A 27,033-nucleotide genomic window follows, 5' to 3' on the forward strand; every position below is an offset into this window, starting at 1 on the left:
CCTGCTCAACATCTACTTGGAGAATTTAGTGAAGAACCGTTTTCAGAACATAGGAAGGGTGATAGTAGAAGGAAGAAGAATAAAATGCATAAGATTTGCTGCTGATGTAGCGTTATTAGCAGAAGAGGAGACTATACTAAGGGATATGTTACTGCAGCTAAATGACAGCTGTGAGTAGTATGGGATGAAGATAAATGTAAACAAGACGAAGACCTTGGTTATCAGAAGACAAACGTGCGAATACAAAATGAGGCAGTAGAGCAAGTGGACAGCTTCAAATACTTGGGATGTACTATAAGCAGTAACATGAGCTGCTGCCAGGAAGTCAAAAGGAGGATAGCAATGGCCAAGGAAGCTTTTAATAGAAAAAGAAGCATCTTCTGCAGTCCTCTGGAAAAAAAGATCTAAGACTAGTGAAGTGCTTTGTGCGGAGTGTGGCATTATATGGGGGCAGAAACAAGGTCATTTATGACGAACTGAAGGAAAACGACTGGAAGCATTTGAAATGTGGATATGAAGGAAAATGAAACATGTGAAATAAATAGACAGAATAAGAAATGAAGCTGTGCTGAAAAGAGTGAACGAAAAAAGAATAATGTTGAAACTGATCAGGAAGAGGAAAAGGAATTGGCTGGGTCACCGGATAAGAAGAAACTGCCTACTGAAGGATGCAATAGAAGGAATGGTGAACGGGAGAGAAGTTTGGGGCAGAAAAAGCTATCAGATGATGTAACATTAATATATGGATCATTATGTAGAGATAAAGAGGAAGGCGGAAAAGGAGGAATATTGGAGATTGCTGAGTTTGCAGTGAAAGACCTGCCCTTGGGCAGAACAGACTGAATGAATGAATGAATGAATGAACGAGTATGATTTGAAGATGAAGTTATCAAGAAGAATAATGTACATATGATTTACAAATGATACATACGGCATTCTTAGCAGAAGGTAAGATGATACTAAAGGATACGCTAATAGGAGCTAAATGACAGCTGTGAGCAGTATGGGACGAAGATAAATGCAAACAAGATGAAGACCATGGTTATCAGGAGAAAAATAAAGAAGGTAAACGTGAGAATTCCAAATGAGGCTGTAGAACAAATAAGTGAGGAGAGATTGCCGAAAATTGCATTTGACTGGATTCCTTTATGATGATGAATAACATAATATGACAAGGAAGAGAGGAATTGTAGAGGCTATGAAAAAGACAACTACGAGAAGATCAGTGAATGGATCAGGCAGAGTGGTCTTCAGCAGTTCAAGCCTAAATTATTGTTATGAAAATTCAGGAAGGGATTACTTTTTCAATTATCTGAAGGCTATTTTCACTTATATTTAATTTTGTTGAATTTTTAAAGGCTGAGCAAAACTGTCACATTTATATTGTATCTGGTATGATTGAATATAATGAATGTATTTATTTGTATTTGTCCGACAGATGATTATGAACATTGTTAAGGTGATTCAATAATAATAATAATAATAATAATAATAATAATAATAATAATAATAATAATAATAATAATAATAATAATAACAATAATAAGGTGGGAAGATAATATTAAAATGGATTTGAGGAAGGTGGGATATGATGGTAGAGACTGGATTAATCTTGCTCAGGATAGGGACCAATGACGGGCTTATGTGAGGGTGGCAATGAACCTCCGGGTTCCTTAAAAGCCAGTAAGTAAGTAAGTAATAATAATAATAATAATAATAATAATAATAATAATAATGCTCTAACCAAAGAGAAATTTAACGAAATTTATACTAAACTAAAATATAATTGCTTAAAAATGTTTAACATAATAATTCTATACAAATGAAGAAATTAAAACGCAATGCAATAGAAAAAATTGCAAAGATTTCCATGCAAGGACTTAGTAGGATCAATAATGTCTTAAAAACGATGCTTAGAATGTCTGTGTGTAAATGGGCAGCATTTCAAAGAACTGTGATTAAATCAGTGTCTATATTAAGATTATTTAGAATCCATGCTTTCATTTGTGCTAATATCCTGATTTTATTATATGCTGCATATTATTTGGAGCATGCACCAGCAAGCAAAAGCAACTGACCCTAGAAAAATAACTGGACCTTTTTTTCCTAGTTCTTTAAATAACATCACTGTTTTACAATCCTAAACTGTTTATTATTAGAAAAAGACAGACAGTATCACTCACAAAATAATAAGTTCTTATTACCACTACCATAATGCAACAAGATGAGCTTGATTGAGGAAATCTTATTCTTCTACATTTCAACAAAATGGCCTACAGATTACAGTTTTCTGAAGAGACATCTACGAGTAATGGATAACACTGATCCTAAGTACTGATAACGGGCAGAGAAAGAAACAGTTTCTTCATCAATTCCGTTCCTATACCTCTGACACTACTCCTTGAATCCCGTGTATTTAAAGAATGTAAGTTCGTGTATACCAATCACTAGGTTACCTGCAAATGGGGCTTAAGTGCATCCTCAAGAAAAAGTAAAATTTCTGTTCTGTATGCATCAAGAGAAACTAGTATACATAGGCTATTTTTAATATGAAGAGATTGTATAAAATATCTGAATATTGTTTTATTTTCAATAGCCAAAATATATTTTGAAAATATTATGACAATATTATAACGTGGAAATACCACTTCATTCTAAACCTGAATCTTATGATTAGATTTACCTTGACTCAGTTGCACATGGGCACCATTTACAGTCTCTCTTACAGTACGTGCTCTACCAGGTAGGTCTCAGACATTGCCGGAGTGAGAAAGAAACGCTTGCTCACATTCTGAGAGTCTGTCCTCATGGAGAACTACTGAGGAATAGTCGTTACCACAAGATTCGATCCCTCCTAGCATCAGCCCTACAAGGAAAAAACTACCAAGTAGAGGAGGAGGTCCATGGTTTGTCCACAAATGGATCTACAAGGCGCATTGACATCATCGCTATCCCGACAAGATCAACAAGCGGATTCATAATTGATCCAACTGTAAGAATGGAAACATGGAAATCAACCTGCTGAGGTACATCAGGAAAAATGCGACATATACGACCCCACTATACCATATTATAAGGAAAAATATCATCTAACATCGATCGAAGTTATTGGATTACTGATTGGGGCTAGAGGGACCATCACAAAAAGATTCGCGCATTTTTGCAAGCAGTTTGGTCTAGGACAAACTCTTGTCACTGAAGTATCTCTGTCTGCAGTGAAGGGATCTATAAAAATCCTAAGAAACCATCTCTACACGTAAATAGATTGATCTCTTTGCTATGGCGATCTGCTCACTTAAGTTGGGTCTTGCAACTAGTGCTAATAGACGACTATGATCACCTGATAGCAAATAGATACCGTACTAGGAAATTTTATGTTTCTTCTGGAATTAATGATGTTTTGTTTACTCGTCTTCAATTATTTATAATTGTGTTATTTCTTTTTCTTTTCCTTCTCCATTGTTTCTTTTTCATTATAATTGTGTACCTACCATTTACTCAAAAAACAACAATTTTTTGGTAAGCTTTGTCTTCTAGGCAGCCTTCACTTGGAGGAAGCTGAATAAAATGAAATTCAAAATAATAATCATAATTCTTCAAATATAAATAAACTGACCTCAGTTATTTAATTATTTTGACACACTTCATTTGTAAGAGCCCACTAATTAAGCAAGCATTCACAGCATAAATATTTTGTGTTTTAGCAAATCTAATATTTACTAGACGATTCCATTTTATTTTATTAATATTTGATCACTTTCACAATATTAGCAATATTCATTTATTTTCACCGGTTTGTATTCTAGTCTATAAACACACTATCTTCTCTCTCTTAACAGCTTGAGAGCACTTCATATGAAACACCAAATTGATTGGGATATAACAGTGGGAAGTACTTCACCTCTCAACTGGATATTCCTGTTTGAAGACTGTTACTTCAACAACCAAACTTTGGGCATTAAAAAAGTTATACAAAACACGCGATATTTATGATGTACACGTCAATTATATAGTAAAGTTAACTTGATGCCATCACCACAATTCGTAACAGACCAAAAGGCTTAATCTGTTGGATAGTAGAGAAGAAATTTGTCACTAACCAACAAAGAGTACACAAAATTGGCTTTACGTCATTGTGTGTACTAAAAAATATGCTGCCTAGTAAGTAACTTTAGATAAAGGAGTAAACTAGCTTGTTCCTTTTGCAAGCAAGTTTGTTACCCTTGTACAACATGCAGTTACTAATTTACTAGTGGCTGTCAAACTGTCAAAATCATCAAGCTTTCTATTTTCGCAACATTGTAATATTTCGTGCAATAATAAAGTAAAAAAATAGATACAGTAACTAAATGTCCTCACATTTATAATATTCTCTATATCACATCTGCCAACTATTAAAATATTATTCGACTCTTCAGATACAAGACTTCAATGACAGATAACTATAAAACACACACACTTCAAGATCTCTCCATTATGGTTGCATGGATTTTGGCTGAATTTCATAATTTCTCGTGTGTTCAGTTTTTAGATTTAAGAAATTAAATTTGAGTTTAATATGTACAGCTACTAAGTAGGGTAGAAATTGTTTCGTGAATACAATCTTATTGGAATAAGAGTCTCGCATTCAGAAACCAACTGAGAAGTATACAAATACTGAAAACTTTTGAAAGTAGTAACAAAATTAAATGAAAGAGATGACTGTTTACATAAAAAATTGAATTACACCCATTAGGAAACTCACTACTGTCAATAATCGTTCAAAATTACAAAAGTTAACAAGACTCATTAAGTTTAAACTTTTATAAAATGTAGAATTCAACTTTAAAAAAATGTTTCCTTGAAAATGAGGGAGGGAAATATGCTTGCTAAGCTAGTCAGCATTATCCAGTTTTACATGAAATGCAGAATAATACAGGTTTAACCATAGTGGAATGAACTAGCAGTAGTAGGTCCAAAAAAGAATAAAAACACTGTACAACAGGAAAGTAATTACGATAACAGCCTTGCAGATACACACAGATAACCCACCAATCGAATAACAAGTACAGGCATGGAAACTGAGAATAGAAATTAAACAAGATTCCACGACAAAAAATCCAGAATCAGAAGATTAAAATATCACGAAACGTTTATAGATAAAACAGACGAACAGCACCTGGCTAATTGTGAAACTCTTAGGACATTTGTGGACCTTCCATCAAAATATTGGAAAGCAAGAAGGATGATGACTTCATTGTTAAATCCAGAGCATTAGACACACACACACACACTTTCCAAAAAATACCAAATACCCATAGCAACCAAGAGCTCAATAAAAATAACCAATCCACTCAACTATCAAACATTCACAAGAAAAAATACAGAGAACAAACCCCCACCACTTATCCTTAAACAATTTACCATTGAAACAACTGAGACAAGATATCCAGAAAAGGAATCATACCATATTTACCTAATGTGCACAATAGAGGAAGCAGGAGATGGGGTACCGATTTTTTAATAATATGATACGTTACATCCTCACAATTTTGTATCCAGTGCCAGTATTACATTCATTACAGATACACCTTTTTTTGTAGATGCTCTAACAATTTAGATTCATATCCTATACTTACAGTACATTCTCTCATTACTGTATCCATCTCATTCCCTCACACTCATTCACAATTTACTATAGTCTCTTGCTTCTGTTCTGATCTAAATTCTTTCATACTACCCCCTTTCAAAGTCTAATGACTTCATTCAAAATTGACATTTTTACAATTCATTTCTCGATTTCTATTCACTTATATCAAATACAATTTGTTTCTAATAATAACTTATTACTATATTGTTAATGCAAGTTATCTTGAACCTTCTGAGCGGGGACAGAGGGGCAGAGGGTAGGAAGCGCGTAACGGGGGTGGAGCCAACTGAGCTGTTTGCGCATGCTCCGCAGCATAATCTCTTGTCAAGAAACATAGAGCCATTTCCTTCACTGCGTACCAGTAGTGTTACCATGGAGCAGCAACCACAGGGTAGTAATTATGGTGAAATCACACCACCGCGGAGAAAAAGTAACGCTGTTATCCATAGCCGAGAAAGAGAAATTATCGCAAATATAATAAAATTAAGCATTGCGAGGAGGAAAAATTAAACAAATATTTGCTGGAACCTCTTGCTAAGGAATATGAGAGAGCGGCTAAATACTCTGGCAAAAGTATTAGTTCCGTGAAGAGAATTAAGAATAATATTGAATTACAACCGAATGAACCTCACACTACTCGGGAAAGAATAGGTATGTAATGTTTAGAAATTATTGCTATAATAGTTATGTACAATAGTGTGTGTACTGTGAACGACATAATGAATTACTATTGTAAGTTATTATTTTCTTATAGTTCTACTAAACATATTATTTCATTCCAGAATTAGGACTTGTGTAAAGTTGAAGTGGATGACTTCGATCAACACGTTATTCGGGATACAATCGAAGAATTCTATCGTGTTCAGAAAGTAGTACATAGTCTACGATTAAGAAGATAATTCCTAATGGATGATGCCATTGACGAAATAATTAATTTTGGAACAAGCGATGATGGCAGCAATGATAGGGATATGGATTGTGTATAATTGTAAATTAATGTAAATTCAAATAATAAGCCTGTAAAATATTGTTATAAGAATATGTACATATTAGCTGAAGGTGTAAGTCATGCAGGCCTATATAATGTATAGAAGTAGCTGTAGTAACTCCTCCATTGCCGGTTCCCACCCCGGATGAGAGAGGAGTGTACACACGATTATATTTAAATACTTACTCATTACAGGTTAATTAAAGCTTGCTACGAAACTATGTTCTCCTCTCAAAACCGGAGTATCGAGAGAAGATGATGTCTGTATTGAACCAAGTTCTTTTACAGTAGAGAGCCGTAAGGTAAAAGAACCAACGTTTTCTGAAAAGAGTCACGTTACCCGAGGGAGGGGCATCCTTGCCGTGCCGTTAAGTTGATGAGTACACGCCGTACCGAGCAGTTCCAAAGACAGACTTAGGGGATGTAAGGTTCAAGATAACTTGCAATGACAGTACCTTACTGCACTTAGCAGTCCATTTCCATTTTTTTTTATCAGAATAGTGCTAATGGCGGTTTTCTTATATGTATATGTATGTATATATATATATATATATATATATATATATATATAAAATAGTCCAAAGTATGTGGTTCTTTTTTCAATTTTCTATCACTCATTGCAATTTTTTTAGTCTGTTATTTAATGACGCTGTATCAACTACTGGGTTATTTAGCATTAATGGAATTGGTGAAAGCGAGATGAGACCAAAGATTAGTCATAGATCACCTGACATTCGTCTTACGGTTGGAAAAATCTCTGAAAACCCCAAACAAGTAATCAGTCCAAGCAGGAATCGAACTCATGCCCGAGCACAGCTCCAGATCAGAATGCAAGTGCTTCTACCAACTGAGTTACACCGGTGACCTTTGACTGCAATTGTTCACATGCACAGACGAAGCAGATTTCCACGTGGTTCCCCTGGACAGCACCAAATGTTATACAGGAATGGTAGTGGAACTCCTAGCAAAAGAAGTGTTACATCAAGCAACTGTTTTCATTTTAAAAATGACGCTTTGAGTTTGCTGCACATTGTCATTACTTCAAATATAAACATTTTCATATATTGATTTCTAAATCTAACGTCATTAATTCAAATGTCAAAATTTTCATATAATAATTTCTGAATCTTGCTGTATTATTTGATTTTCAATATGAATTATTTGTATATCTATACTAATAATAAATCTGTAGCCAAAATTTTTCTGGTAATTTTCGATTTTCCAAAAATAATTGGTGTTAACATGTATAATTAACCATCCTGAAACCGAAAATCGCTTTTTTGACATTTTTGTTTGTATGTCTGTCTGTCTGTTTATCTGGATGTTTGTTACCTTTTCACATGATAATGGCTAAACAGATTTCGATGAAAATTGGAACATAAATTAAGTTCGTTGTAACTTAGATTTTAGGCTATATTGCATTAAAAATTCCTTATTTAAAAGGGCGATTATAAAGGGGCCTGAATTAAATAAATCGAATATCTCTCTTATTATAGCTTTTTGTGAAAAATGTTACACAACAAAAGTTTCTTTAAAAATGATTTCCGATAAGTTTTATTCTATGCAAAATTTTGATAGGACTGATATTTAAGGATATACAAGACTTTTAAAATAACAATACAATACATTTTCACTGCCGCCTCAGATTATAGCATTGTTGTTCCTGCAGTAATTCCTATGTGCAAAATATAAAATTTTTGAGTAGGAAGAAAAAACACATTTATTCATTCCATGGCAATGGTACATAGGAGATCGTGAATTCTTACATTTTTGAAAGAAAGAAATATAATTACATATCACTATATATGCTGTATCACTATTTAAGTTATTTGAAGGGTTCAGAACCATAGTGGGCCAAGCGCCATTTACTGAAGACGTAGAAAACAATGGTTAAAATTAAGTTATTACCATAATGCAATGGAAACATATAGCAAGTAATATAAAGTATCCACATTAAAACTAAAAGATATGTCAATCTTCATTAAACTATGGTTGCATGTAATAGCAATTAAGAAACATGTTAAAGGAATTGTCATTGCACCAAATGAGTGTATCTGGACCAAAATGATCGCATTTTAATTTTTAAATACAATTTAAATTAAGTAGGCCTAACATATTAAACAATTTATCCTTCTATCAAACACGAATGTTCTATGGATTGAATGTCCTATTTTAATTATGTAATTACTTTATATTTATTTCTAACGGGTGCAGCAGAGGAGACGGGTACGGCTAGTTTTTACAATAAAATCCTAAAATTTTTTACTTGAAAGTGAATATTCCTTATTCCGAAAGTTTAAGCATTTCTTTGTTGTAATAATATACAGTGAAACCTCTCATTTACGGACATCGAAGGGACGTAACAATCTGTTCGGATCTGGGAGGTGTCCTTTATTGGGAGGGAGGCTCCCCAATCTAACAGTAAATTTATAATATGCATTATGTATCCCTTCACGCTTTAAATGAAATGTATTACTGTAGTTTAATTCTAAATACAGTATACTGTACTACAGTAAATTCTTTGAAACTTTGAATTACAGTACATCAGACCGAAAAAGGAAAATACAGTACTGTACCATGCAATTTTATTCTAGGTCTACAGTTATGCAGTACTGTAATTTACAGTTTTCAACTTAACTTATACGTTCAGATCCATGTCTCTCGAAAGAGATTGAAGTGAAGAGAATAATCCTACTAACCTTATCATGTGTCGAATACAATTTCACGATCGCGGAAAACTTGGATTCATCAGACAGGTTAAATTTTATGACTTTGCTTATCCATCCGCTTTCAGCTAACAAGGGGTAGCCGGCTGGGCTAGCAGTAGCCTACGAGACCCTTATTGTCTTCTTTCATTTTAAATAATTTCTGTACAGTCTCAAAAAACTAAATGTTCCACTTTTGTAACACATTAGGTTTTGAAATCCAAGTTCTGTCCGCAATCAGGAGGTAAAGCAAGCTCTAGGACTGTCAAACAGCTGTCCGTGTCCATGTCTGAGAGTGTCTGTAAACGAGAGTTAAATTTATCATCATTTCTATATTATTTCATTTGGGACATAAAAATCTGTCCATATATGAGGAGTGTCCGTATCTTGAGGGTGTCCGTAAGGAGAGGTTTCACTGTAGTGCATTTCTCATGAAACATTGAGAATGTAAGCATTGGAAATAATTCTTAATAATTTTTCACCTCTCATTCAATTGTACATAGAGTCTTTATGTTCAACTTTAAATAACGCAAATATATTATTCAATGGCAAGAAGTAAATCCACTATCTTCTCTAGCATATACTTTTTGCTTCAGATAATATCACTTATCCGAGGTGTATACAGAAAGACAGAAGGTCATAATCATGATAAACCATTTAAGTATGGAAAACTCCTGCATTATTACTTTTCCATAGTCATCTTCATTTCAGGGATCAGACGAGAGCTCTTTCCCCCACGTCCCTCATTCTCGGAAATATATTTCTACCTAATTATAGAACTTTCAACTCTCATTTCGAAACACCTATACATTTACAAACACCTACCTAATCGCCACAACAGATGAAGTTTGCAACACAGAAGAAATAATATTGATATAAAATGCCTCCATAATGTATTAACAAGTTCTGTAAATAGTCATCTACTGTCCAGGATAGCAATACACTTACCAAGAGAGAACTGTAAAACATTTAATATAAACTATGCTCTGTTCCTTCTATAATAAACTGAGCAGTATTGACATCTTTCAGGATAGAACCACACTCTTGAGAGAAATGAATACCGGTCGCGTTCAAAACACTCCATAAGTATTTTGCTAATAAATAGGTCTTAACTGGTTTGCATATTGTATTTCTGGTCTTCTTTCTTAAATTATTTCATATCAATTATCATTACTAACTCACTCCTAATTCTCACTTAACGTAGGTCTAGTCTCTCATCAGTTATTGTTTTATTGTTACTAATCTGTGACTAGTTATTTGCATTTCATCACTGGCTTTATTACTTTAATATAATCTAAGTTTTCTTCATACTGTAAATACTTTTGTTTTTGTTTACCGAGATTTACATTAATATTTGCTTGATATCATTTGTTGAGTAGTATTGGATTGTAACTGTTTAAGTTTAAATTACCATTATTATATGTATTACTACTGTTATTTTTTTCTCTACTCTGTAATTACATTGTTGAGTGGATTAAATAAATAAATAAATAAATAAATAAATATCTTCCTTGTTACCATCGCAATCAGTAGCTATACTTTCAAATAGCTTGGTACAGTAAAAATGCTATAATGTTAACCTATCTGTTGGAGATTACATTCAAACGCATTTTCTGACATTAAACAAACATTTCGGCTCCTTACGTGATATTCGACATAGCACAGTTTTGAGGATAGCAACGCCCTTACTCACATCACGAGACCAACTCACATAATATTGACAAAATACAAACCAATATTATTATGGGTATATGAGAAATAGAAGCACACGATTACAAAGTAAGGTAGGTACAAAACAGCATCAAGAGGCTGTCACAATGACCTACAAAATTAAGTCAACAAATGACTGGATTGTAGAAATGCGAGTACAGGATGAACATATACTGAGTTATGAAAATGACAAGAGACAATGACTCCAACAGAACAAGGAATAAAAGCGGACCTTTCAGCTTGAAGTAGAAGAGATTGTCGAGCCTTAAGCACTTATTTTTTTTGCAGTAGTATACTTACTCAATAGTTTATAGCAGAATGGGTATAATACAATATATACTTCTGTGTTCATAACGTCAATTAAGTTATAGGTAGTGTTTCTGAATGTTGTAGGTACTTACAAGCGAATGTAACAGCAGACTGAAATATTATCAATATTCAAAAGCCACTATATTACAACCTGTGGACACAAAGTTAACTCTCAGACAAAAGCTACGATCAATGAAAAACCTAAAAGTCAAGGCGAAAGTATTTACTAATCGTTACATCGATCATTCCAAACATTGTTATTCTCAGTTATTTGACTTTGGACAAAAGTTTTCTCTTCCATTACTAGCCTTCCCACAAAAAAAAATATATCATGCCGTAATTATTCTGTGTCTGTAAAAAAAAAACTATTTACAATTACAGTACCTTCTTCAAAATACTATTTTCGTTCGAAAATTTACAATCATCCGAAAAATACACCAAAGCCAAATAACCCGTTCAATAAAGGAAGCAATTCATATTAGGTACCTGGTACATTTTTTCCCCACTTGCTACCCTGAAAGACACTGCCTCAAGGTTGTGCTGAGAAAAACGTTTTTGGAAGCTGTGATCTACGTCTATAACGTTTTATTTTAAAAATAAGTATAGCACGAGATGCAACTTGAAGTAACACGTTAAAATAAACTGCGATTTTTGGGGTAAAAATTATGACACTTTGCGTAATACCCGAAAACACGCTGTTTTTGTTTATTCGTAACAATATAAAAAAGACGTACAGGAATGAATGAGCATGCAAATTACTTTTCTCAGTAATAAAATGGCTGAAAACTGCTGTAGGCCTATTTCCGTCAGAATTTATAAATCGATTTCTTTCCAACATCACAATATTTTTCTATTTTGGTAATGAGACTGTAAAAGCAACTACTGTACAATATTTTCGAATCACAGACGTATAAAAAAAATCTATGCTTTTAATGCCTTTGTAATGAATAACTTCCAAGTACTGTATGCATTTACATTATTCTGTAACCAGTCAAGGTTTGCACACTTAAGAGTTTAAGGTATTGGTAACTAGAAACTCATTTTTATATTTTTCTCTAATAACGACCACATAATGGCCACCCGATCCCCGTCAAACTGTGCCAAAAAAATTGCTTACGTCACATTTTTTATTAATATTTTATTTGCAAATGTTCGTTATGTTAAATCTTGTTTACTTTAAACTTGGTACATTGGCCTAGGCCTATCCATTTTAACTATTCGCGAATATAAGAATTACATATAAAAGGGCTGTCTATGCAATATCTTAAATTCAGTTTAACGTTGAAAAGTAATTCAATTTTATAGCACAAGACTAAAAGCGTATTTCTGAAATATCTGAATAAGAGCTGCTGGATACAAAGTTTACATGGGCGTAGCAATAATAATTAAAACTATGCAACACCATTAAAAGTAAGATTATGTTCGCCCTAACATCCAATTAAACACCCAGCAATATTCTGTAAAACTGTTGAAAGAAGAAAGTCAGACATACAGTTATTGTAACAAACTTTAAAATAAATAAATAACATCGGAAATAAGAAAATAGATGCAGACCATAAAAAAGAATGTAGGCCTATGTAGCACTAAACAAAGTTTCAGAATTATAATCAACAATATTCTTGATTGGGCTGTTAGACCTCTTCCCTCTTAAAGAACTGCATTAGAGCTGATTCTTCGATCTCCCCCTGATCTAGCTGTAGTCTGTATGGAATTGTTACTATCTAGTCCGGTTGTGTGCCAATCAACCACATTCACATGTTTTTATTCTACCAAAAATGTTAGCAAATTTTAGAACCTTCCTTATTTTTTATTTATTTATTTTCAGATTTATGATCTAGCAGAGTATCTGACAAGAGATCTATTATTATTATTAGTCCTATTATTATTATTATTATTATTATTATTATTATTATTATTATTATTATTTCTGTCGCTTCTAAAAGTTTTGCTTTTCCTTCAGACAATGTTCATGTTTCCGAACTGCACAACACAGAGATTATCTGAGCTTTGCACAATTTTGAAGCAATTTTTCTTACATTAGTAAGGTTTTCTTCACAGTGTAAATCATAATGTAATGTAATTTAATGCACATATTATGTTATATTATGTTAATTAGGATATAAGACAGATTGCACTGAACATACTACTTTGATCTACCCAATTATTATTTTGGATTACAGTACCTATTTTACTTCTTGAAATTAATAAATTACTTTGGTATCTTTGGATTTAATCTTGTATCACTTGTTTTACGTGTACGTAAATTGCGTGCAATGTACCTATTCTTTAAAAGTAGCCCAAGTAATTTCTTTTACATTTCTCAGCATACCAGAAACTTTAGTTTTTACCAAACTGTTTAGAGGATAGTATCTAATTCGCGCAGTCATCATGTTGTCACGTTCACCTCTTGGTATAAGGTGACTTACGAAATGTCGTAATTCACAGGTCTCTCTTTTTACAATATAATCTGGATTCAAGATCAATTTATTTAATGCCTGAGCTAACATAACCTCATTCCTACCCACTATATAAAGTACAACTAAAATTTCGGCTTATAGCCTAATCCAAAATACAAAATTCACGCAAAATACTGACCTATACACACAATTACACTACTGGTATAAGAATGTTTGATATAATATAATCTAAGTGTCTTTCGTTCCATAGTGTAATTTAAAAACAATATTATTTAACTAGAAAAGTGCTTCAGTCTAGCAGTAGGCTACGTGAATTAGGTATTACGAAATAATTGGTTATCTGAAGAAAGGCATAACCTACTAGAATGTAGCTGTTATTAAGTCTGACAAAAGATCAATAAAAGATATTCATAACTGAAGCTCTTTCACTACAGCCTACCAAAACATACAAGCCTGTCTTGAATGTAAGAATCGTCTCACCATTTATCCAATTAGTTCTAGAGATACACATAGACATGGTGGTTTCATAGAACTTTTCTATTACTCAGAAAATAACTTGGTATACAAATATTTGAGGGTATATACTGCTAAATACAATATACACTCTTGTTAAACTTTAACTCGTCATCATAGTCCTTTCAACACAACAGCGCAGATCGTCACAAACAAACCTTAAATTTCTCTCCATAAACGCCCTCCCCTCTGAGAGGTCCTGAGCCAAGTCCCCGAAAAAATTAAAAATGGCTGAAAGCCGTGCACACTCATATTTAATAGAGATTATTATTCTTTTGCTAAACTGTAATTGGCCTTGTGCTGTTGTTTTGTACGTTAATATCTAAATAAATAAATAAAATAAATTATTATTAATTTCTGTATGGAACACAAGGTCTTGACAAAATTTCAGCAGCGTATTCTATTTTGAGCTAGATGCTTAATCTGTTTCCATATCTTATTTGTAGTTTTCAAAACAGCACAGATATGCCACATTAAAAAAATAGACATTGACAATTTTCTATTAAAAGTGCGCTTGAAATCTACCGCAGAATGCAGATATTAAATAAAAGAAGTGTGGACAAATATCTATGTTTACTCTTCATTTTATTGTCACCGATTTTTTTTCTTTTCTTTTTTTTTTTCTTCACATTTTGTTATGTGGTATACCTCGCACTTTTTTTTTTTTTCACATAATTTGTACAGGCAAGATTCTTCTGGGCCATGATAATGACCTTCTGATTAATTCACTATAAAATGGACAACATATGCAGTGATTTTAAATAAATTTACTTAAACTGTATTGGCCACTATCAGTTTTGGTACAGAAACAAAGCTGTCCAATATTAATTTGAGATATTAGAAGCTATAGAAGTGTAATGTTTGCATAATACCTCACCCTAAGCTCGTCGAATAGAGGACATTTTCTTTCACGTTAGAAACAGATTACAATGCGAGCAGAGAATAGTTGTACAACTACTTATGGCACAGAAATTCAAGTAACTGCCAAACAAATATCGTTATTAATAAAACCTGTTTTAATACAAACGCACAATCAATTATAATAGAATAACTGAAAATAACACTGCACAGTTACGTCCAATTTTTCTAAACAGAATAGCATGTTAACATGCATCTCAGATCTCCTACATAAGCTAGCCTACAAAATTCAATTTGTAACTTCGTAACTTAAAATTAATTAGCATCAGGTAAAATTACTTACAAATGTCAGTCATAATACAGCCATTTTTCAACACTCTAATTTCATGTAATCAATCCAATAATAATATACGGAATGCGCAATAAAGGAGATTACACTGTCACTAGCTTTTGCCGTATTCACTGATTGTGTTCTGTTTTTGCACATTGTTATGGTATCCAACTATTCCAACTCAATCTTAATTTTATTTCCGTAGTTTTCAATGCAGGTATATAGGAATTTTAAACGAGACAAATTAATTTCTCACTAAATCCTACAACTGAAACTGACAAGATATTTTGTTTCCCCAACAATTATCTTCCAGTATTGTTTATTTTAATGAATATAGGCCTACTATAAAATACGAAAATAAATGGAATAAATTTTATATCAACTTAAGATCACACCTAATCAAATGAAATTCTTACCGATCTACATTTACCAATCCTAGCTTTATGGAAATATCATAGTAAGCCCACTCAAGGTAGAATGTCTATACCTATACGTTTATAGGACTATGCAATTTATTACATTACTATACGTACTGATTTCTTAAAAATACATATTGTATACTATATAATTCTCAATCGAAAAGAAACACTAGACCTAAAACTTACTCAAACCCAGGATAAGACTAAAATAAAATGGTTGAAATGAGAATTGTCATTTTCTTCACTCAAATTACCGGTATATAAGCAAATACGATAACCTCAATTAAAGCAAAATTATATTCACCAATCTAAACGAAGACAAGTATCAGAACTGTTGAAACATGCTAAGCCAATGTATATGTTTGTAAAATTATTATGAATATTCATTCACATACATTTCGGAAGAACTAGTTCTGAACAGGCCTACTGCTAATTTTATGTGGTTTATTGTTGAAACAATATATTAAACCATTAAACATGCTCAACTACATAGAACTTTCAGCAGTAAGTGTAGCAGCTTATTTGTTCAATATCTATTTAAGATCCATCGTAAGAGATAGTGAAACTTTCCTCCTCGTTATATTAAAGCCAAATACGAACGCATTCAATAAAATGAGCACCAACCTATCGCAACCATCAATTAACAAGTATGTTCAACAAAACTCTGATAGTTCCAACAACACACTGTAACTGTAACTGGAGTTTGGAAACTATTGTTTCTTAACATGTGATTCATTTTACCTGCTGAAACTTAAGATGACCACTGGTATAAACTACCTATATACTGAAACAGACTAAACATGCTAGGCACATAAAAATGATGCCTAGTAATTAATCGTTGCATGGAAGTTGTATAGTAGTAGAGAACATAAAATTCGGAATTGTTTAAGCTTATCTAACGCCGCAATGAATACATCATGCGAACATTGTAAACTATTATCCAAGAAAACATCTCACCTTATTAAAACATGGTCCAAATGATTCTTCACAAATAACATTCAATTCACCAATTATTTTCCCTTTTTTATATATCTGAATTCCTTCTTAAATTATAAGACAAAACCCCATTCAGACGCTCGCCTTCACGCCATTTTTTAGGTTTACTTGTTTTTACAAACCATGGAGGAATATATTGTATATATTACTCCATGCCATAGTTGCTTAAAAATTTTATTAGTCGTGAACACTAAATTGAGATAGCGCTACTATCGTCATGATGATCGGGCCGACAATTTTAGGTGTTAATATGTAGTAAATCAAATGTATTATATGAAAATAAACGTCACAACAATGATTGGCGACAGAAAATACATTTTATTATAACTATTGTATGGATATTTTTTCAAACTTGAAAAGGTATTAAATGCATGTATGACTAGCTTAGTCCAGTAGTGATCGTCTCTTTGTGCAAGATTCGACCTTCGAGCAATTTCGAGAAATCGAGATAGACTCGGGTAACTTTGCGTACAGGAGTGCAGGAAGTTAAAAGAGGTTGTCATTTGTTTCTGCCTTGTTGCAGTATTTCTGAAGATTTAATAACACGTAAGTAGGCAAATATGATGTAATAAACATTTTCAGTGTCTATTTTCTAAAAAAAAAAAAAAGTTTGTATTACAGGAAGTTACATTTATAAATTATTAAACCTGAGACTGACTACACCATGCAAGACGTCATAGAGTACAAGAAGCTGTGATTGTGCTTTTAAGCCATAGACGAATAACTCCAAGAAGTTTTCCACCCTTTTATGTCCAGAACTATTGTCATTGTCTTTATAAGCATTACAGGTAAAGCAGATTCTTCCGGCAATAGTAACCGTGCCGTGACGAGCCTCGAACCAAAGGAGAGGAAAAACAAGTGAAGATGCCTATGCAATATATTCCGACTAAACTAATCTCATAATAAATGTCTAATGCGTATTAATAATTGTATTCGTACGTTTATTCTTACATGCACAACAGACATATTCAAGAAATTCACAATTACTTTACCCACATGAAAAAGTCAAAAGAACGTGGATTGATCTTTCCTTCGTCGAAGTAGCTGAAAAGAAGCTTAAAATATGGCTAGCAGTGATTTACGTTGTCAAAATGTAAACAATTATAATAGTAATAATACATGAACTTTTATAATAAGTACTTTACGCCTTTGAAGTGTCTAGAGTAAAGTAAAATAGTAATACTCGCGAACACAACCGGAACCATAACACTTGCATTATGTGAGTGGCTGTAGGGATTCCATTTGTCCTCTGCTTCCCCTCTTCCCCCTTTCCGTCTTGAATGTTCTGAAATATCAAGAACTTGACAGATGAACATTGGAATTACTAGCGTCGTGTATTGCAGTCTTTATGTTCGGTTAAAGATTGTCTAGTATGGTGAAGTTCGATATTCGCTTTGCAGAAGACGGCCTGTCATGTTTGTTCGGCCTTGTTATGAAAATATTCGTTGTCCTCCACTCTCATCCCTTCAAGTTTAAACAGCTTAAGGATTTTAGCACATATCTTGCGATTAGTTTTTCATAGGGAATAAGATGAATTTTGTAATATCTTGGTTGTCTCATGTTCCAACTTTGCAGGGCACTATAAGTACTGACGAACGCGTGATTGTTAAATTTCATGGATTACTTTTGTACTAGTGTACCATGGTGATTATTTCTGTTTTGTGTATTACTCAGAGGCCTAGAAGAGCAGCGTAACAACTTTTCTAAGATTTTTGTATGTATTTTTCAATGCTTAATAAAAGTTTGAGTTGATAGCAAGAGTGTGCTTCATAATGATTGACTTTAGTGAAACTTTAGACGAAGTTTTCTTTGGAAATTCCACTATAAAAATCTCACAGTGAAGTGTATATTTCCGCTTAAATCATAAACCAGACTTTGTGAAGCCCATTTTGATGTCTGACGAATTTCATTGCAATGTATTAATTCTTTATCTCAAATTTTATTATACTGGCATTTGACTAGGTACTGTGTCTTTATAAGTTGGTTGCCTAAGACGAATAAAATAATAATGAACCTACTGTGTAATAATATTATGCTATTTTTTTTTTTTCAGGAGATACCACGATGTTGTACAAGACTGATCAGACCTTAATAATGACGGGAGAAAGAGAACGGTAATAACATCAGCTAGACCTATCCCCCCCCCCCCCAAGATATTGCTTTGGTGTATATAAAGAGGGACCTAAATTAGTCATCTTTTGATATTATATTTGTGTTCATGTAAGAACTTTTCTTTTCTATAGTAGCAAAAATTACTAGTTGTCTGAAAAAGTGGAGTTACATATCTCTACTACACCTAATAAAGTTCAAAATAATGTGCACTTCAGGAAAACACACAGTAAACGGGCAGCTATACATTTTTTTCTTTATTTCCTTTAGATATTTTTAATGAAAATTAAAACTACCAATTAACATATCTCAAAAGATTAAACTCAAGAGGTATATTGGTTAGAAAATATGATATTAATGTTTAGTCAATTGTCCGAAGACAGGTTGGAACCTCATAAGTGACACTGATAAGGTATCACACGTGAGGCAACTAAGTCAGGAGATGATGGGCTAAGGTGGCAAGTTCCTTTCCCCCTCCATTGCATACACCGCTGACTAGTAACATATTTCACTATCGTCAAGTGAGATGTACTGCCTCATAATAGATGTACTTATCAGTCAGAACCTTCATAAGAAGTGGATATTAAGTTCAAAAATAAAATTGGCATACATTCTAATGGAATTATAGGCCTATGTATAAAAAGATCGATCTGACAGTTACTGGGGAAGACATGGACACACTGGAGTATACATAGCGTATACACTTTATGTTCACATAAACCTGCCATGTTATATCATGGAAATACTGTGATTGGAAATTTTTACTGTAAGTCAAGCCTTCGGGTCCCTCCGATATTGGTCCATCATCAGAGAAAGAACATTGGTACTTATGTTTGTATTTCTGGACATCAATATTTTGATATAGATCATAAACAAATAAATATTGGTTAAAAAAATACCTAAGTTCTCAGGTTTTGTTTTCATAACTATGCTGTATACTTATCAAATGAAGTTAAGTTACCCAAGAACATCCATTTTTCAGCTGCAGAGTCCATTACAAAACTTCGCAGACATTTCTTGCCAAAATTTCTTTAAGGAAGATTGTTGTTCCTATCTTCATATCAAAGATTTTTATTACATGCTGCAATGTTTTATTCCTTTATTCGTCCGATTTCTGTCTGTCTAAAAAATATTGAGGGCAGGTTAAGGTATAGGTGCGGCAGAAACAATTTGATGATTTAAATTTGACCCCACTTCCATATTTCTCCAGTTACCTCACCATAAGTGACAATACAGTGGCTTACCCATAACCTCAGTTTGTATACATTTCAATGGAGATAATATTGCGAGTTTGACACAATAGCACAAGTTCTGTGTGGCCTCCATGCTCAGCATGTTTATCAGCTCCTGTGGGGCTATTTGAAGAAAAAAGTAATGTTTATTGACCACACACTATTCGAGATTTCAAGATTATCTCTTTGAAATTCCATCAGTTTCATGGAAAGTGATGAGCATTATTGTGTGACGTACTGAGATTTGCTTGGAAACTGATGGAACTCGCATAAGCATCATCATTGTTCGTTTTCGAAGTGTAAATCTTCAAATGGTTTTTTGCCGTATCATGTATAATATAACAAATGAAACTAATAGTAAGTTAATTTTATTTAGTAAATATATCGTTATAAAAGCAGACTTCAGTCTAATAATCTTAACCTCATCTTTATTGTAGAGGTCACTGGATGATGCCCTTGTAGAAGCGTTGTGGTAGGCATCTGTTTAGTGTTTGAATATCATTTATCTTCCTTATATATGTAGACCACTCCAGCACACGACAGAGATTTCATTCACTTGAACTGCAAATAGATTGAGAGAAACATAACATTGTAAATTTATGTGCAAGATCTGAAAACTTATCAATGCTGCTATTATTACCCTGCAAGTGTGTATAGAATGGCTGAGCACACACTAAGAATTTGTCAACCTAACTGTTCTGTAGTAGTCAGCATACTCCAAGTCAAGTTACTAAATTTGTACACATATTCCCACGCAAGTATTTAGTCAGTGGCAGACTTGGGGTGAGGAGCAACAAAACACTTGCTTGAATAATTGAAGGGGTGAGAATGAGATAGTCCAAAGTCACACTTCAAAAATTGTTTTTTATGCGAGTTCATTTCTTACACAGTAAAACCCCGATTATATCTGTCTCTCTCTCTCTCTCTCTCTCTCTCGCAGAAAAAATATGAAGTTCTGTACAATAAATTAGCACGAATTTTTTCTACAGGGTGTGTTTTACAAACCTTTACCCTTACGCATTATGGTCTACTCTTTGAGTGGCTGTAACTTACTGTTTAACTTCTCTGCAAAATGTCTTCTACAAGTGTCAGAAGGAAACATGTTTTACTACGGAAAAAAGTGCAAGTAGGTTTTCTTTTTAGTAGGCTATAAGTGCAAGTAATTTGAGTGGCTTGGGAAAAGAGAAAATGTGGTTCATCTCACATCACAATACGAGATAGGAATTACAACTGTGCGTGATTTAGGGTAATGAAAAACAAAATATAAAGTTTATAAAATTTGTAAATCTACAACATGAGACCTCTACTATTCCTATCTTTCCACAAACAGTTGTCATATGGACTTTCCTTGGGCATTAAAAAACCCGTCGTTAAAAACCAGACTTAAGTGCAATAAATAATGTTTTAATAACTGACATCGGAAAATCAAACTTGTTAAAAAAAGATTTAAATTAGCGAACTTCTGATCCACTAGTTATCGTATTAAAAGAGATCATGGAGGAAATTACGAAACTATTATGTAGCTACTTAGTTTATGAAAACTTTCATGGTACGGATTATCCGATTTCTTCGATTAACCGTTCACTCCACCCCCTCCATTACCACGGATAATAGAGGTTCTACTGTATGGAGAAGCCACTAGTAAAGTATTGTAAAAATTAGTCAACAAATGACATAAGTATACGCCCAGAGAAATTATGGTACCGCACCTAATAGCATTAGACTTTAAACCTTCAATATGGTCTCGTGTAAAATTTTGTCTGTGTGGCTTAGGACTATATCATTCTCACCCCCTTAATGATTCAGAAGAATTTGTCTGGAAACCATGGATATCAGAATGTGGAGGGGAAGCATATACAGCATACATAAGCTCACATATTTTAATATTCATTTCTTAACCATCATCTGCTCCTCTCACTCCATCCTCCACCCCTCAGTATACGGCACTTCTATCCAATTTAAGAGAGAACCCAGAAGTCTGAGCTGCAAAAATGCTGTCTAGGATATTTCTAATTTTAAGCATTTATAACATTTCAAGAACTTGAGGATAACAATCTCTCCACTTTGAAAAGATTTAGAATCATAAATTATTTTAACAAATTTAACTAAAAAACTGAATTGAAAATGAATCCCTTGTTTTCAATCGTATATTGATCAACATAAACTATACATGCCAACTATTATTTCAATAATTCGTGTACATTTTTCGCAATATCCCAACTTCACATTTTCCTAGTCCGGCTCTCTCACGTGCATTTTTTTCTAAAACAAACTTTTTCCATTTCTTTTTTGAGAGATTATGTTCCCAGTATGAAGCAAAATACCAGCTTGAAGACATTGTGGTGATTGGTCTTCTTATTGGAGCTCGTGGTGTGATTCCCAAGTTCTTTGAAAGCTTCAGGAAGACTTTTGAACTACCACAGACACTTACTGCTGACATCATAACTTCAGTTTTGAAACGCTCTTGCCAAATTCTGAGTCATCATATTCACTCTGTTTAATTTTTTTTTTTTGTTCACTTTCTATTCATGTATGTTTATTTTAATTTTCTTTCTACAAAATTTATGTAAACATTTAATATTGCAAAATTCATGTAGGAGAGTATACTGAGTCCTTCTGGGCTACCTCCAATGGGAGGCAGTTATTACCTTACCCTAATATTGTTTATTGAGGTAACCATGGTTTCGGGTTGATTTGTACATATCATTGCCTACAGTCCTCTGTAATCTCTCTACGCAGCTTTACAAGAATTTATTAAATAACAGGCTGATAATGAAAATGCTCTGCCTCATATCTCTTGGACAGAGTGTAAAACATAAGCCAAATAAAAAAGTGGCGAATCTTACAAGATTGGATAAAATTCAAAGTGCTTCAGTACAACACTTAGTACAAAGTTGATAGACGAATTGCAGACTATCTATTGACACTTGGCAATAATTCTCTGTAAAATATAAAATGAATCTAACAGTTTATTTGTGACAAGTTCGTAACATAAATTTGTTTTTTTTAAGCTTACAAGAAATATAGGCTAGCTTAGAGAAAAATGCATTGGGAAAAAATGAAAAGGGAAATAAAGTTTTGGAACAGCAGGCTTTGGAAAAATGAAATGTTGGAAACGTTGCATGTTGGGAAAATGGACCACAATGATTTCACTTGGTATTTTAACTTAAAAACTAGTAATTAAATCGACTACCCTTATTAAAGCATGATATATCCATTAGACATGTGTAGATATGAAGATATCTAAATTAAAGTGCAAAGCATTGCCACAATCCTGCCCGTATCATTGACTGCTGCATGAAAAATGGTGTTATGACAAACGCATGCAAGGGAATAAGCAATCACAGGGGAAGTATCAGTATCACCAATTACTTGATGATGTAATTTCAGATTGAAAGAACTTCTGCGCACTCGGCTAATAGAATGTGGCTGGAGGGACCAAATGCAGATGCTGTGTCGTGATATTGTAAGGGAACGAGGCGTTCATAACCTGAAAGCTGATGATCTGATTGCGGAGATTACAGCTAAAGGCAGAGGTAACGTATCTTACTAGCTACCACATCTTGTCACAGAATATTCTTTTTTAAAATTTCATTATGTATAACATTAATTTACATTTTCTTTTTTGTTTGAATTGATTAGGATGCCAATATTTTAAATCCAAGATTTGGACGGCTATCGTTTCGATCATGTACAGCATCATCAAAGAAACCTCTTATAATGGCTAAATCCTATTATTCATTATTTCCATTTTATTGATATATTTTAGATTTAGAAATTTTATTCCCTACAACATAGTTGCAGTAAACTACTGTATTTTCTATAATAAGCCGCACATTCCGCTTTTGAAAGGGGGGGGGGGTGGAATAACTAAAACAAACACAAAAAGAAACTTTCAACAAAAATGTATTCACAAATTAAAAACAAATACAAATAAAGTTCAGTTAACAAAAAATTTTATCCTGAAACAGGATCCTCCAGTCTGTGATGCCACTTTCGCTTGTATCAAATTTACGGGTTGTAGCACAATTTTCATGTTCTTTTGCATCTTTGATAACTGTAAGAATCGCAGTCTCATACCTTTAGTGGCACTTATTTTCAGAATTGAAAATATAAGACATACAAAACATACACTTAATCTTATGACACTTGAACTTCATTCTGACATACATATCTAGGCCTACAGCCAAGCAAAACACAATTTAAAAATGTTAACAATTGAAATCCATGCAGGAAGATAATGGCTTGCACTACAATCTTAGGAGTTGTGCAGGAGGAAAATTAGTCAATGTTGCCAACTTCATTTTGAATAAGCTGTGCACCCATATTTTTCTACTTTATTTCGGAAAAATAATATGTGTACGGTATTCGAGAAAACACATTACTATCAAATTTCCATCATTTAACTAGCTAGCTAATTCGACTTAATTATAATAATTATCTATATATTCCATCTGTATACTGAATTGAAGCATATTATCAGCTCATAATTTTTTTTTTTCAAACTTTTTTATTCCCAAATAATGGCTGCTCATAATTATTGGTAACTAATATTGTTGTTCATTGTAAGAATACGTGTGAAGGCACCAAAAATGTTTCAAAATAAAATTAATGTTTCTCCTTTATATGAAACAAATAGAATGTGTTGCATTTAGAAAAATAGAACATTACTTACTAGTTTATATAAATGAAACCTTTGCAATTACCTCTTCCCAATCTTTATGATTAATGTCCCTTCTAAAATAATTTCAATACAAATGAACTAATGGTTATAATGAAACAGCTTCAGTGTGTAAGGCTAAGGTATCTTCTCCTTATACTGTGCTGTAATGTGCTAATAATATATGCTCTGAGATGGCATAGCAGATTTCTCTTTCTCTTAAGACGTTTCTCGTATTTTCCTCGAGTTAAATGTTGCAACTGTCCCTTTTTTGCATTCTGAAAACCTGGCAACCCTAAATGTAACTCGTGAAAAATTTAAACTTGTAATTTCTCGTTGTGTGCTTGTTGCATACAGGGGAGAAAAAAAAAAACTGTCTCTTAATAATAAAGCAACGAGACATAATTTGATAGTCCCTCACAACCCACCCTTATTAGTTACTATCCTTAATGCTTTTAATTCAAATAATATTATTTGTTCTCTTCCAGCTCTTGTACCAGATTCAGTAAAAAAGGAGCTGCTGCAGAAGATAAAAGCATACCTCGTCCAAGAAATGTGATCACACTGTTATTTTTTATGTGTATGTTTATGAAAAGAACTGATGACCTGTATGTTCCAAAATGTATAGTGTGTTGAGACATGGTGTCAATAATAAAATTAATTTCATATGTTGTTGTACTTTACATGCTGTATTGTGAGTCAATGGACATACACTATGTTACATATACCTTGATGAAGAATGAAGTAGCTTATTTTTTCTTCATATTTGGAGTGTCATTTCTAATTGTTACGTCCCATGTCCTAAACAATTTTTTTTTGGTTTCATCTGGCATAGTACCTGTAACAATTAAATTCATGTTGAATCTTTCGTACACTACTTTTAACACTTGAATATATATAATTGATTAAACTCCAATACACACTGGAACTCGAAAACAATAACTCCATAAATTTCCTAGACATCCCATAACAAAAGTTGACAACAAACACACCTTCAAAATATACAGAAAATCAACCACCACCACCACACACATACACAACACATCTAATCACCCCACACAACACAAACACGTTGCAGTCAGGACAATGGTACACAGATTACTCAACATCCCCATGAGCCAACAACACTACAATAAAGAAGTGAACACGATCAAATACATAGCACAAGAAAATGGTTACAACCCAAACATAATAGACAACATCATAAGGAAGACAAAACAAAAACTCAACAAACACAAGAAATACATCACACTAACATACGAAAACAAAAACACACACAAGATCGCATCCTCATTCAGAAAACAGAAATACAACATAGCATACAGAACAGAAAACACACTACAAAGACATCTCAACACACAAACAACACAAACAAATAAATACGACCACACAGGTGTATACAAACTCGCATGTAATAGTTGCGACAGTTTTTACATTGGACAGACAGGCAGATCATTCCAATCTCGATACAAAGAACACATTAAAGCAATAACCAGAGGACACAATACATCTACATATGCCGAACACATAACTAATGCTAACCATACATACAATAACATAAATACAGACATGGAAATCCTACACATACAACCCAAAAACTCAACACACTAGAACAATATGAAATACACAGACACACCAAAACACATCATGATCAAATTCTCAACACACAGATCAACTTCAGAACACACACACTATTTGACACCACATTTCAACAATTGAACGCACTCACACAACAGGCAGCAAAGTTCGAGATGACGCCGAGATCTAGTAGGCTCTGAGGATGGTGTGAAGAAGCACCGAAACAGCTGTAAGCCGCACATGCTTACACAATTAACACGAGTAAGATCGCCATTTAATCAATTATAATTAAATTCATATGTAATTTAAAAGTATTCCATGTGGAATAAATTTAAAAGCCACAACACTAGCATTACATTATTCTCTGCAACTATTCAAATAATTTTTCTGCAAAAAGCACCAAAAACATTTCACTTCATTTCTTTGCATTTTAGTTTGAGCCCACACATGGAGTTACATTACTTTTCAGGCAAGGTTTGACGTTGGTATGCTCCAAGATAGATACCTAAAATGTCATAATTTAGGACACTTTTGTGCATGTACAGATATGGAAATAAAATTTGGAGCTCCTTTACTGTA

The 27,033-nt window shown here is 33.3% G+C and overlaps 3 protein-coding genes across 8 annotated transcripts in view; 1 reads left to right on the top strand and 2 right to left on the bottom strand.

The window, feature by feature from the left end:
* Set2 (SET domain containing 2) overlaps nt 1–18,120 on the bottom strand; it is a 118,523-nt gene extending 100,403 nt beyond the window's left edge. Inside the window, exons 1-2 of one of the 4 annotated variants that reach the window (XM_069812658.1) lie at nt 16,837–17,065; nt 9,317–9,621 (exon numbers count right to left, since the gene is read on the bottom strand). The gene's annotated coding sequence lies outside the window, so the exon portion shown is untranslated. Of the gene's footprint in view, nt 1–9,316; nt 9,622–16,836; nt 17,066–18,015 lie in introns of those variants that run through there. The other 3 variants (XM_069812659.1, XM_069812660.1, XM_069812661.1) reach the window with 3 other exon arrangements.
* Nucleotides 17,266–25,559, top strand: LOC138691018 (transcription and mRNA export factor ENY2-like). Of its 2 annotated transcripts, none has more exons than XM_069812665.1 (4): nt 17,266–17,421; nt 18,929–18,989; nt 23,607–23,752; nt 25,365–25,559. In XM_069812665.1, the coding sequence occupies exons 2-4, from the start codon at nt 18,940–18,942 to the stop codon at nt 25,433–25,435; spliced, it is 267 nt and encodes an 88-aa protein (XP_069668766.1). In that variant the 5' UTR covers nt 17,266–17,421; nt 18,929–18,939; the 3' UTR covers nt 25,436–25,559. The 2 variants fall into 2 exon arrangements, with proteins under 2 accessions (XP_069668766.1, XP_069668765.1); XM_069812664.1 differs by lacking the exon at nt 17,266–17,421 and adding an exon at nt 17,607–17,663.
* LOC138691017 (uncharacterized) overlaps nt 20,569–27,033 on the bottom strand; it is a 42,026-nt gene continuing 35,561 nt past the window's right edge. For both annotated transcript variants that reach the window (XM_069812662.1, XM_069812663.1), the window contains exons 4-5: nt 25,605–25,714; nt 20,569–20,777 (exon numbers count right to left, since the gene is read on the bottom strand). In XM_069812662.1, coding sequence (XP_069668763.1) covers nt 25,626–25,714 — 89 coding nt within the window. In that variant the 3' untranslated portion in view covers nt 20,569–20,777; nt 25,605–25,625. The remainder of the gene's footprint in view (nt 20,778–25,604; nt 25,715–27,033) is intronic.

Source organism: Periplaneta americana, chromosome 16 (assembly GCF_040183065.1).
Source record: "Periplaneta americana isolate PAMFEO1 chromosome 16, P.americana_PAMFEO1_priV1, whole genome shotgun sequence".
NCBI classification, from domain to species: Eukaryota; Metazoa; Arthropoda; class Insecta; order Blattodea; family Blattidae; genus Periplaneta; species Periplaneta americana.